Source organism: Dendrobates tinctorius, unplaced genomic scaffold, assembly GCF_039654945.1.
Source record: "Dendrobates tinctorius isolate UK_male_01 unplaced genomic scaffold, ASM3965494v1 ptg000089l, whole genome shotgun sequence".
Lineage (NCBI taxonomy): Eukaryota > Metazoa > Chordata > Amphibia > Anura > Dendrobatidae > Dendrobates > Dendrobates tinctorius.
The window spans coordinates 12,367,431-12,382,034 of NW_027361757.1; the positions used below are offsets into that span (position 1 = coordinate 12,367,431).

At 44.8% G+C, this 14,604-nt stretch overlaps 1 protein-coding gene across 1 annotated transcript in view; it reads left to right on the plus strand.

Annotated features, from left to right (window-relative positions):
• Positions 1-14,604, plus strand: part of OIT3 (oncoprotein induced transcript 3) — a 97,291-nt gene that overhangs the window by 58,876 nt on the left and 23,811 nt on the right. The window contains exon 8 of the mRNA XM_073585812.1: positions 4,065-4,164. Coding sequence (XP_073441913.1) covers positions 4,065-4,164 — 100 coding nt within the window. The remainder of the gene's footprint in view (positions 1-4,064; positions 4,165-14,604) is intronic.

Here is a 14,604-nt window from a genome sequence, read left to right on the forward strand (position 1 = left end):
TAGGTGTGATAAGGTGCATATAATGGATAAGTATATGCTAAATTAGACTAGTAAAAGGATCCCAGCCTGACACCGCTATGCTCTTTTCTCCGTGTCTTCATCACGCTTCCCTCATTATTCCCTGCTTTGGCAGTGATATTCTGTTGGTATTTTTTAATAGTGTGTTCAATTATGTTAATTCAATTTACTTGTATGGTTGAAAATATTCTTTGATTCCCCTTTTTGTGCTTTAATCAGCGTGCTGAGGTTTGTTGTAATTATATTATTTATTGAGTTCTGACCTCTTATCAATCCCATTGCAATAGGGATTTTCTGGTGTCATAGGTATGAGTTATATCTGTGAAAAACGGATAGAACATGTAAGCAAAAAACAGATGTCTGAATGATCCCTAAGTGAGAGGACTGCATTAGAAAGCCTTGCACTCTGCGGCCACCACCATGTTATATAAATTTCTATTTAAGCAAATAGCATGCCATTCAATGCTTCTCCAAACCTTCCATTTTTTTTTCCAACAGCTCCAAAAGGACAATTTAGCATGTTGATGATAAAAAAAAAAAATTAGTGGAGAACGAATATTCTTTCACACTACCTTGGTTTCTGAAGCATCTAATATGATTATAATGTAGATTTCATAATCCAGGGGTGTTCATTTAAAGCCAAAAAATAAGGTCTCCGATGAGGTAAAAGCTATATAGCAACCACTGAAAATAAGACAGAACCATTACAGGTTTTAAATAAGGGGTTAGAGGAAAGAAATACTGATATTTTGTTGCTAATAAAGAAAAATAGAATATGTACTCAACTATAGGGTCTAACCAATAGAACATATAGTGGTGTAGGTAATAAGAGTACAAGGTAATGGATAAATGTATGGCTTCAAAGCATTGCTCAATCGCTGAAAAATTATTTTATGTCCTTTTTGAATGTAAATGCTAATGAGGCTGAAAGTGCATTGTGGGGTGGTCCAAAGTGTGCCAAGTACATTTGTCTTTTTCATTACTCCCTGGCTTATGCTTCTCTCCTCTCTGTATTCTGGGAGTGGGGGAAAACAAGTGAATAATTGGGAGTGGAGGAGAGAGCAAATTACTAATTGGGAGTGGAGGGAAGAGCAAATGATGTAGGGGGAGAGCTAATGGCTAGTTGGGTTTGGGGGGTGGGGAGAGCAAATGATGAATTGGGAGTGGTGTGTGGGAGGATAATAAATGATGAATTGGGAGTGAAGGGTGAGGAAAGGAAATTATGAATTGGGATTGGGTGTGGGAAGAGCAAATGATGAATTGTGGGAGTAGAGGGTGGGGAAAGGAAATGATGAATTGGAAGTGGGGATGGGAAGAGGAAATTATGAATGGGGGTGGGGAGAACAAATGAGGAATTGGGGGCAGGGAGAGCAAATGATGAATTGGGAGTGGGCGGGTGGGGAGAGTAAATGGCGAATTGGGGGTGGGGAAAGAATTGGGAGTGGAGCGTAAATGATGAATTAGGAGTGGGGGTAGAGAGAGAAAATTATGAATTTGGAGAGCACATGGCAACTTGGGATTGGGTGGTGGGGAAAGCAAATGACAAAATGAGATTGGGGTGGGGAGAGCAAATGATGAATTGTGAGTAGGGGTAGGGAGAGCAAATGATGACTTGGGAGTGGGGGGAGCATATGACAAACTGGCAGTGATGGAGAGCAAAGGATGAATTGGGATTGGGAGGATGGCAAATGACGAATTGGGAGTGTAGGGGAGCTAATGATAAATCGAGAGTGGGGGAGAGCAAATGATGAATTGGGATTGGGGGGGAAAGCAAATGACAAATTGGAAGTAGAACCATGCCAAAAAAGTCTAACTTTTTGTGGTTGCGGCTAAAAAAATTATTTTGTCCAAAACAAAAGCTCATGGGCTATGCATGGGATCTGATGTCAAAGGGAACTGTTAATGTGTGATTAGTGAGGACGTGGTACAGAAGTGGAGTTTTTTCCAAGTGGGGGTGGTGGGACTGTGGAAGGTTTAAGTGGTGTAGGCAGAGCTGGAGTGGATCCTGGGCTGAGTCAAAAGGGGACCCGAAAATTTTGCCAGTATAGGGTCCTGAAGTTCCCAGTGGCAGCCCTGCATAATACACCTAGCTGAAATAGTGCATCCAGGCTGTGATTCTTGTTGCCTACGATTTGGACAACATGAATCATCTGATAGCTTCCCTTCAATGGAAAAGCATTAGTGGGAAGTCAGTGGGTAGCAACAAAAAGGGTCATAAGCAAAAGTAAGATTCAGATTTGCTCCTCTGTAAAAATCAAAATGATTTGTATCATACTAAATTTGTGAAAATTTTCTTCAGGTTCTACAGGGGATTTCCAGGGCAAAATATATACAGAAATCAGTCTTGAATAGAAATTTATGAAACACATTTATTTTGTTCAGTTAGGCCAGGTGCCGCTATCTTCTCATAACCGTTCCATCCTGGCTCCCATCAGCTGCTCCTCTGGTCCTGTCATCAGGTCAAAAGTGGCAAATTTTTGCTTTTATCTTACTTTTACAGCTCCACTGAGTATTCCAGTTTTTGGTTGTTTTCTTTTTTTAAAATCCGCCACACGGTTCAACAGATATGGGCCTTTATATTTAGCACTGAATTTTATTGTTTTTACCAAGGAGGCATAGCTCACAGTGTAATAATGCAAAGCCGTTAAGACATGCCCCAGAGAAACCTGTGAGCACAGAGCCCACTGGGAACAGCTATAAAGATTAGTACTTTATAAAAAAAAAAAAAAAAAAAAAGTCCATATCTCTGGATTCGTATAGCAGATATAAAAAAAGAAAAGCTGAACACTCAGGGAAAATCAAGAATAAAATCAACAAATGGACAGTTTTAACCTTTTGACAGAACACACGAGATAGCTTCCTGTGTCGGCATCAGCTATGTGTCACAACTCATTCAGAGACACAGAAGGTATAGGTCGCTTCATAGGAGTGCTAGGAGCAGGTCAGGACTTCTGGCCTAATTGATCTCCATTAGTAAGTTATATAACTTATTTTTTTGCACCTAAATTTCTGTAATTTTCTTTAGCTCTCAAACCCATGTAACCTCATTGACTTTAAAGAGGTTGTCCAGTGTTTAAAAAGAAAAAAAACAGTCAATACAAAGAAAACAAAACAAAAAAAAGCAAATTTACAATCGCAAGCATATGCATCTCTTATCGTCCCAGTAGATCCAGTGTAGGCTGCCCTAGTGTTTCCGCTATCTCAAGGGGCGATGAGTGCACCATCTGGATGTCACAGGACCGCTGAAGCCTGTTATTGGCTGCAGTGGTCAACTGACAGGAACAGCATGTCATCCGAGAAACCAGTTCCAGCCGATTGACCGATGTAGCCATTGACAGGGTTCAGCAGCCCAGTAACATTAGGACTACACAATTATCTGGTGCTGGTGCCAACTCCCGGAGTGGCCTGCGCTGGATTCACAAGAGTGAAAGGAGGTGAGTATACTTTAGTTCATTATTTTAGAATATTGGCTACCTACAGAAAAAAATATACGCCAGATAACCTCAATGTTTAGTGAATTTTTCACCCGAGTATTCGCAATCCAAATAGAGAAAGCAATTAGTTCCAGCTGCGTACACTACATTGTGGCATACACTATGAAGATGTTATATTTTAAGTGATGGAATAAAGAAGAATTTTATACGCAGCTGGAACTAATTGCTTTCTCTAATTGGTTTCACGTCAGTCCAGACGGAGTTCCGAGGTCTGCTGTGGATATCTGGTGAGCTGGCTTATGTTGCTTTTGTGTATTCGCAATCCAAAACCAGGAGTGGAACAATCAGAGGAAAAGTATAATAGAAACATGTCACCACTTCTGTATTTATCACCCACTCCTGGTTCTGGGTTACAAATACCGAGATTAACAACTCACCAAATACTGATAGTGTGAACGTGGCCTAAGCACAAGCTAAAAAAAAAATATAAGAAGTTCTTGGTATTTACATGTGTTACTTGCCAAGACCTATGACACCAAAACGTGCCAAATTGGGCAAATCATTGGGGGAATTGGACAGTCTTCTAAAATTGTAATTTCTTATTTTTTTCAGTTGTGTCTCCGATGAAGCAGTAAAACAATATACGTCAAAAGATCATCTTGCCAAACACTTTCAGGTCCCAGTGTTTAAATTTGTGGGAAAAGACAATAAGGTAAATATGGGAGTTTTCACACAAATTTCATAATTTGAATAAAAGATCATTTGTTTGCAAAAATAAGAAGCCTATGAATACAATGTGAATGTATTTATCATCCATAAATATAAAGCACACATACAGTACATTTTGTATTACACTGGCGATTTAGAATATTACAAAAATGCTGAGAAGGTTATTTAGCTGTAACTTGTGATCATAGGAGAATACATTGAGCGAGAGATATTGGGATAAAATTGTACAACCAAGTTTTGTACAGCCGCCTTGCCCTTCACCAGGACTGAGAACGGTAGGTCAAAATGTAGAGAAGCCTCTTCCCTCAATGATTATAATCCTAATAAACTGGAAATAATTATAATCATTATCACATTTATATTCAGTTCCCAGGAGTAGGACAGGCATCGCTGTTTCTAATTCTAGCTCATAGACTGAACTCTATATCAGCAGGAGAACTCATGGCTTTCAGGTCTAGTGTACGACGACCCCATTAATTTAGCGTATGGAACTGGTATTTACAGCATCAGTTATAAATGGAGAAGATTCTGCATACAAGATGATGTCACAAATTATACTTTCACATTTAGGTCAGTGCATTATAAAAGAAAAGCTGTTTTATGTAACAGGCTTATAACTTGGGTAATTTCCTTTTGCCCCTGAGACAGGATGGATACTTAGCACCAGTAATATAATAAGAATCAATTGGTGTTATTTTGTCTATGGAAAAAAGTGTTTTGATTTTAAGCCTGCATCGCCAACGCCGGCTGTAAAACTAGTCATCAATCAAAGGACCGGGGAGTGGTTACAGCCTTGCTCACAATATATTGAGCGTTGACTATAAGGCTATGTGCACACGTCCGGAATTTCTGTGGGAGTTCAGCAACTCCCTGCCGCGGGAAATACGCGAGAAATCCACATGCGTAATTCCCACAAAAAACTAGCATTTTGCATGCGTAATTAGCTTGCAGAATACTAGCGTTTTCCAAGCGATCAGTAGCATCACTTGGAAAACTGATTGACAGGTTGGTCACACTCGTCAAACCTAATGTTTGACAAGTGTGACTAACTTTTTACTATTGAGGCTCCTTGTGAGGAACTGAAATACTTTCCCAGCACAAATGACTAGTTACCTCAATTTATGTTGTATTTACATGCAATGACCTTATCTGGCGAGGGAATATGTGCCTTTCTATCTCTCGGCAGGGGGGCCACTTGGGTTCACACCACTCCAGACTGGCCAGAGATTTCACTGGCTGTGAATTCAATGTACATTGGTGAAGGGGGTTGGAATGTTGGATTTGGTTAGAGGGTTGGGAGTAGAGTTAAGAGACTTGATGGGGGAGTGCAGTTGTGTCTGGGGATCTGAAGCGAAAGGAGCAGAGTTAAGGCCGCTCCTGCAACCCATGAATGGACTATCGAACTTGGAACTAAGCTTTCTCGGGCTTCGGTGGCGAGATCTATATTCCCCTAGGAATTATCCCATGGACTATTTTTACTGACTTGTTGCTGATCCCGTGGACTGGGGGCATTACATTGGGGTCATCCACTTGGACTTACTGAAATGCTTGTATGGATACAAATAAAACTTGTTGCATCGTTAACCTGCCTAGGTGATTACTAACACCCACAACTCTAGATCTTCTCACTCCCTATGCAGCATCAGAAGTAAAAATATATAAAGTTAAAAATAATTTAAAAAAAAATGAAAAATCGTGACCGCTACGCAAAGGCGTAGCTAGGGGTTCAGCTTAGGGGGGGCGAAAAATCTGAGTGGGTCCCTAACCTGTAGCCCTGATTACAACTCAGGTTGGCACACTCTAGTCGTGGGTATAGGAGAACCTCAGTAGATGACCGCACTGTAACTGAAACAAATCTCTATACAAAAAACAATACTGATATTACCGCCATATGGTGACCTCATAGTGGTAGATACCAGTCCTGCAGAATGTACAAGAGTTTACTATACAGTTACAGATGATAACTTACAGGAGACGTTCTTTCTGATAATCGTTCACTTTTGCATCTTACTCAGACCGACATGACAACTTCTCCAGCCAGGACTCATCTGCAGAGATTACAACAAAGACACATCTGACTTCTCACATTTCCAGCCCAGTACCCATCTATCTCCAACGTGCACAAATTACTCAACCCAATACTGAGCCCCTGGTGCTGTTTGTGTCCCTGCCCTGTGGCTACAACTTACACAGCTCTGATATATAAGACAAAGAAATAAATAGAAGAAAATAGAAAGATATTGGGTGTGTGTATAGAGGCCAGTGTATGGGAATAGCTCCCTGAATGTGTCCAGGTGACCCTAAAAGAAATACTCTTGTCTGGACAAGACCCCAAAGAGGGAACCAGAAAGAAAGAGGGGGTTAGATGAGAGGGAGGTAAAATATTACTAATGTAAAATAGAAACTGGTACGCCTTCTCTTTTATTCCCTTTTCTGCCTTTGGGGGGGTCTTGTCCAGGCTGAGTATGCGTTCAGGGGTCTATATGTGATCAGCTATACACACATACTGGCTGTTTGTATTTTCTTCTATTTGGCTCTTTATCATATATATTCATCCTCAACTTTGTGGGGATTATTTTTTTTTAATAAAAAGTTATATACCGTAATTGGGTTTTCATGCTTGCCACGCTGGATTTACAATATGAGATGATCGGACCCTCACCTCGGCTACAGGACCAAGTCACAGGGTGTGTGTGTATATGTGTGTATATATACTGTATATAGAGAGAGATATTTGAAATATACGGCTGCCAAACATTCCAGGCAGTTACCCATCTTCAATATAGCAGTAAAAAAATGAAGGCAGCACACCATTTAGACTAAATGAAAAAAAAATGAGTTTTGGTTCTCCTGGGAAAAGGTTCTCAGTAGAACCGAAACATTGCTGAGCCCAAATGAGCTATTAAAGCACAATTTTTTAATTTTGTTAATGGTGCTCGGCCTTCATTTTTTTGCTACTTTAGATTTTTACATTTACCTGTGTGTGTGTGTGTGTGTGTGTGTATGTATGTATGTATATATGTGTATATATATATATATATATATATATATATATATATATATATATATATATATGTATGTATGTATACGAAGAGGGAAAGTCACATATTCTTATCTGTGCTGTCCTGTAGCCGAGGAGATGTCTATTAGGGATACTGACCACTCATGTCAGTGGCTCTGAGGCACAAGGAGATTTATGGCAGCTGATTTGCATAAACAGACGCTTTCTGAGCTGTATAAAAGTTCAAGTAGCCGCCACAAATCTACTGTGCCTCAGATACAAGAACACAAACAATAAACCATCCAGGACTTGTAAGGAGGGGAGCAGCGTCCTGCCCCTCCTCACTGCACAGACACCTCAGGGCCCCTGATGCACGCAGCAGCCAGAGTTCTTACAGCATCTTGTCTTGCTCTGCAGGCTGCGTGGTGATGTCTCTCCTGCAGACACACAGGGAGCAGTGTGGTTGCTCTACAGTTTGCTGGAGGAAGCTTAAACGTATAGTGTCCCTGCACTATACAGAGAAGCTTAACTACATCGGTGAGCTGCACACGCTGACATGGTTAACACTGGCAGAAGCTCTGGGTGTGGGTGGGCCCCCTCAGAGCAAGGGGCCCGGGGCAACCGCCCCCCTGCTAGCTACGCTACTGCCGCTATGTCATCAAAGGTCATTGTCACAAGGCCTCGCTGGGAACGGGACTTGGCGGGAGCATCGCTGAAGCCTGGGGCCGCTGCATGGGATGCCGGAAGGTGAGAATAGCACGATTTTTTATTTTAATTCTATTTTTTACAGGGATATGGTACCCAGAGCCTGGAGGACAGTCTCCTCTCCTCCAGACCCCGGGTACCATACGCACATTTTCCACTTACTTTGCGCATGGTGGGCATAGCCACATGCGAAAAGTAAGCGGAACAATGCATTCCTATGTGTGGGAATTCCCGCGATTCCGCACAAAGGATGAGGATGCTGTGTATTTTAACACGATGCAGTTTTGCTGCGGAAAAATGCACAGCATGTGCGGAATGCCATTGAATACAATGGGTTGCTTATTTTATGCGTTTCTGCAGCGTTTTCACTGTGGAAAAAAATGAATAAAATCCACGGGAATTCCGGACGTGTGCGCATACCCTAATAGTTCACTGCAAAGCCTTTAATGAGTAGTAGTGGGGGGCTATATCAGGGAGGATAGAATATGAACTAGTGGTTACAATTGCAGCCTTGCAGCACTGGGGTCCTGGGTTCAAATCCCACCAGGGACAACATCTGCAAAGGAGGTGTTCTCCCCGTGTTTGTGTGGGTTTCCTCCGGGTACTCCAGTGTCCTCCCACATTCCAAATACATACTAATAGGGTTTCTAGATTGTGAACGTGGGTCGCCCTCCCAGGGCTGCGGGGTACTCGGTACCAGGCCGGTGTCAGCCGGATGTGTCACAGCAGCGGTGACCCGGTCCATGGCCCTGGGCGCCAAAGTAATAGGGGAAGTTGAATGGTGGAAGGTAGTTAATGGAATAGTTTCTGACACCACCTGTGGTGTTCAACAAGTGAGATGTTAAGCCGATGCTGCATGCAGATCCACTGGGACTGATTGTATGGTGCAGCAAAGATGTAAAAGCTCCCCACAGGTGAAGCTGTAGTCCCAGGGCAATGTGGATGTAGGGGTAGCTGAGAGGCGCAGGCAGTGTAGAGCTAGTACCCAGATGTAGCGGTACCAGGTGTGTTGGCGCGAGAGTGAATGGAGGACACCAGGGCTTGTAGTTCCAAAGCTTTACTCAGTCTGCAGTACACACAGGTGCCTGCCTCCGTGCCGTGTCCTCCGGGTCAGAGGCCCAATTAACCTCCAGGTCAGATGGAATGCTCTTTTCCAGCGCTCCGCCAACATGTGCCTTTCTGAACGTCTATAGCACCTTTAAGTGTGAAGATCTCCTAGTACTGAGTTACACTGGAGTTCCTCCTGACAGATGTTCCCAAGAACTCTACTTGTACGGCAGACAGCTGTAGCCTGCTTCGGGGACTCCTTACTCCTGAATCCCGGCTTACTATCATTGTTGCTGTTGTGCCCCCAAGTCTTAGATGGGAGTAGTGCATTTACAGCCCACTACTCCACCGGTGTCTGCTGCAGGACCATTAGCATCCATACAACCTTGGGGACCGGGCCCCGGCCTTGCGCTTAGAACTTCTAGGCAGGGTTCTCTCCTAACCACGTCCTCTGTTCCCTTTTACGCCTTTGTTCCGTACTAATCTCTCCTTCTCCTGAAAGATCAGGTTTCAGTTCAATGTCTTTCTCCTTCTTTCCTTTCCCATGCCAGCAGACCCAGGTCACTGAGATCTGCTGCAGCACCTCCTTCCTAGATCCGTCTCTCTCAGGGATCTTCTTTCCTCACTCCTCTCTGAGTGGCTTCCTCCCTCTGACTGACCTGGAATCTTAAACCTTCCTGCTCTTTTATGTATTCTCAACTCCACCTGCCTCCCAGCACGTTTCGTGTTCCAAGCAGGGAGCCACCAAAGGTGCTCTGCTACACTCCAAGCAGGGAGCCGCAATGTGGCTTTGCTGAACTACCGTGTTATGTGGGGGGCGAGTGTTGGTGCGTGGTCAGGAGCCTCCAACTCACCTGGATGGTGGGGCACCACACCTCAGGAGGAGGTGCAGTACCTATGTGGCGACCGAGCCTCAGGGGCGCCACAAACCCTATTGGGGACCGTGCCAATAATGTTTGTAAAGCGCTGTGGAATTAATGGTGCTATAAAAATGTGTAAAATAAATATCTGCAGGTAAATCACATTTCTGGATATGACTAGTTCCCCTTGAGGGAATATATCTCATACAGCAGAATTCCTCTTCCCTATCTAGCTGATTCCTAATGGGTGCAGCGTTCACAGGGATAATGGTGTCATAATGTGACTCTACTCAAGTTGCAGGCTCCATCAGGGGTCATTGTTTTTTCCCGCTAGGCTGCAAGTCTTTCTAACAAAGTCAATTAAAGCTTTATGGGCCTTCCTCACACTGTCCATCGCCAGATCCCCATCTGCTGCACCGTCCCGGATCGAACCGTGGCTGTGTGACAGTCACAATACATGCATAGATAGCCTGTTTCTTGGCCTCTCCATGAATGTGTCATGACTGTCACACAGCCGTTACACATGCATCTGCGGAGCTGAATAGCTGATCAGCCGGCGCGATCCAGGAAGCCGGGTTCCCTCTGGAGTTTATTTGGTAAGCGCTGTAGCTTGTCAAATAAGCCCTGACCCGATCAAATTCGCTCATCTCTACTAAAGACTCGGCAACGGTGCCACTCTCTGCACTCGTCCTGCTGATCTCACTCATTGATGCCAAACTTCTACCCATCTTGCTACTTGCTACTGTGGTGTTTTAGATTGACAGCTACGGCACATAGAATCATAGAATCGTAGAGTTGGAAGGGACCTCCTGGGCCATCTGGTCCAACCCCCTGCTCAAAGCAGGATTCGCTAAATCATCCCAGTCAGATGTCTGTCCAGCCTCTGTTTGAAGACTTCCATTGAAGGAGCACTCACCACTTCTCGTGGCAGCTTGTTCCACTCATTGATCACTCTAACTGTCAAAAAGTTTTTTCTAATATCTATAGAAACCTATAGATATTATACATGTCACCTGCTCTTGTTTAAACTAGTCCTTCCTTCAACACTTCCTCTTTCTTCTGGTTCTGCAGGGTTCCGTTAGAGCAGTAGGTGGCATTCTCTGATCACAAATGGTGCACAACACTGGAAACTCTCATCTTCCATTGTACTCTCTCTTACATGGCTACAGTCACTGCTCACTACCCTGTGAGTGTTGGTTGTAAATGTAAGGAGGTAGCCGTCGAGGTCATCACATGCCTCCCCCTCTTTGGACACTGTTCACATGGATTACGTGCGGTACCTTGTCCTTTACCAATGCTAATGTGTTCCTGTAATGTTGCTGTATTGTGTATGTACTGTTTAAAAGCGTAGGGATAGAATAGAATGTAGTATAGGATAATAGTGGGATTAGAATGACGGGAGCACCATAGAGGTGGTAATAATAATATTATTTCTATAGCGCTGACATATTCTGCAGCACTTTACATTTCAGAGGGGACTTGTACAGACAATAGACATTACAGCATAACAATAATCACATAGATCATAACAGATACCAAGAGGAATGAGGGCCCTGCTCGCAAGCTTACAATCTATGAGGAAAGAGGTAGACACGAAAGGTGGGTGGTAACAATTGCCCTGATTGTATGGACCAGCCATAATGTTAAGTGTGTAACAGTACAGACACAGAGGGCTAATGGATGCATAAAGCATGTGGGAACATGATGCGGGGAACCTGGTTATGGTAAAACTTTTGGCTGTGCCACACAGGGATACAGTATGTAAAAGTTTGGGCACCCCTATTAATTAGTGATGGGAAGTTCGGCTCTTCTTGGTGATTCGGCTCCGCTCACCATAAAGAGCCGGCTCTTTTGGCTCTTTTAACGGCTCTTTTTTTTAATATTAATCCGTTTTCCCCAGTCCTCGTTCCAGGTCTTTGCCTGTAAAGTGAGGGCCTCATTCTCCACCTATATAAGGATCTAGTGACGCAGTGTAGACTGTTATTCAGCATTGCTGTCTCCTCAGATTGTCAGCTCTTGTGATCAGGCACCGGCTCCTCGGTTGCAGAAAGTCTTACCATGTATTCCTTTCTAATCTGTGGCGTTTTTTGTTCATGTCCTGTCTGGATTAGTAAGTGCTGCAATCTGTGTTGGCGCTGTATAAGAGTATAATCCGTAAAAGGTATGTTGGAAGCACTGTGCCAACACACACTCCAAAATATGTAAGCAAAGCCTACTGAATGGTAAAATCAGACACTGAGAGCAGCTGCCTGGCCAGGGTGCTGATCAGACATTGCTGACCTATTCTAAAGGCCACATCTCACTAAGCGATCTCGGTAGCGAGATCGCTGCTGAGTCACAACTTTTGTGACGTAACAGCGATCTCACCAGCGAGATCGCTGTGTGTGACAGCGAGCAGCCCCCCTGCCGGTATCGCTGATCGCTGGATGAAACCTCTGGACATTTCTTTGGTCGCTGGTCTCCCGCTGGCCAGCACGCATCGCTGCGTGTGATAGGCGGGAGACCAGCGAGCAGGTGTAAAAAAATAATAAAAAAAATAAAAAATCTAGTTATTCTCACCTTCCGACGTCCCGTTCAGCCATCCTGCCTCTCTCCACGCTCCGGTCCCAGTGATCCTTTGCACGAATGACCGCGAGACTTTGTTATCCCTCGAGACCGTGACATCTCGCGGTCATTCTCGCAAAGGATCACTGGGACCGGAGCGTGGAGAGAGGCAGGATGGCTGCACGGGACGTCGGAAGGTGAGAATAACTATATTTTTTATTTTGATTCTATTTTTTACAGCGATCACGTAGCGACTTATTAGCGATCCTGACACCTTGATATCGGAGTCAGGATCGCTGGTAAGTCGCTTAAGGGCCTGTCACACTAAGAGATATCGCTAGCAATATCGCTATAACTTGTGACGTTATAGCGATATTGCTAGCGATATCGCTGTGTGTGATACTTACCTCCGACCCGCTCCCCCGCTGATTATCACTGATCGCGCGAGAACGTTCAGGACTGTTTCTCGTCGTCAGCTTCCTGCGGCGCTTCCTGTGGAGAGACGAGCGACGCGTGGAGCCGGGCGGGAGGACGCAGGATCGCCTGGTGTGACAGGTAAGTAGCGACCCCCGTCCTCAGCGATGTCGCTGGTGAGATCTGCCTGTGTGGCAGCTCACTAGCGACCACTTAGCGATGTACCAGCGATCCTGACCGCGTCATATCGCTGGTCGGGATCGCTGGTACATCGCTAAGTGTGACAGTACCCTTAGTGTGACGGGGCCTTAAGGTTAGCCAGCATTAAAGTCATGGACAACCTCGCAGGTGCACTTATTTGAAGCCTGCAAAATGATTTGGACTAGGGCCAGTTCTGTTTCCATATTACACTGAAAAGATCCTTTCTGTTCCCCACGTGGCCCCTTCCTCCTGACTCCCCTATTCCTGCAGTGTAATAACGTCATGTGCAGTAAAGGGCCTGTCACACTAAGAGATAGCAATATCGCTATAACTAGTGACGTTATAGCGATATTGCTAGCGATATCGCTGTGTCTGATACTTACCTACGACCGGCTCCCCCGCTGGTTATCGCTGATCGCGCGAAAACGTTCAGGACTGTTTCTCGTCGTCAGCTTCCTGTGGCGCTTTCTGCTGTGAGGATGAGCGACGCGTGGAGCCGGGCGGGAGGACGCAGGATCGCCTGGTGTGACAGGTAAGTAGCGATCCCTGTCCCCAGCGATGCCGCTAGTGAGATCTGCCTGTGTGGCAGCTCACTAGCGACCACTTAGCGATGTACCAGCGATCCTGACCGCGTCATATCTCTGGTCGGGATCGCTGGTACATCGCTAAGTGTGACAGTACCTTAAGAATAGTTTCATATCGGCCCTGGTGATCTGATAATGAACCAGCAGTAGCCCAGCGGGACATCTATTCCCCCAGACTAGTAGTCCGCACCTTCATTGCTGCAGTCATTCCCTCTTGGACGCGATTTATTCGCATCCATGTTTTTTCTGCAAATGGATGCAAACGCATGGAACTGCACCCTGATCAGGATCTGGTTGGAAATGTGAAATTCAGACTTCTGGGGCAGAGGATAGGGGGAGAGAGGAGAGGAGAGGGGAGAGAGACTGGTGAAAGAAAAAAAGAAGAATGGGGCTCTGAGCCTGCGCAGTATGAAATCCACATGCAGATTGGACGCAGGCATCCTGATTCGGGTGCGTCTACATTGACAATCATATGTTTTTGTACGTGCTGACACATATCAGGATGTCTGCAGATTTTTTTTAACACCCAAAATTCGCAACAAGCTGCGTTTTGGGAGAACATGGAAAACCCTGATGCAAACGCAGGTCCGTGCGTCCCTATGTTAAGTATAGAGATGTAATCTGGATCAGAATGCATCAGGATTGCTACGCTTCACAACGCACCGTACCACAACACTAGTGTGAACGCAGCCCCACTCGTGCAGCCCCTAACCAGGAGCCCCCATGTTATATACATGCTCCCAATACATTTTATTACCATTACCACACTATAACACAGGGCACAAGCCCTTCTAGTGAGGCAGGAAAGATCACTGTATGACAGAGCAGCATGTGGACATAGTCTAGATTATGTCTGCAGTCTGTTCCCATACAGTTTCATCACTTTCCCATAGTACATCCCTCGCTTCTGAGCATCAGAGCCGCAACACGGATCCCTGCACACGGACCCGTGTTGTCCTGGATCCATGCTCCATGTTAATTCCAGACGTGTAGCTGCGGATCTGTGCGTCTCCCTGTGCCTGCGTGTTTTTCAGATGACACAAAACTGCAACAAGTTGCGTTTTTGT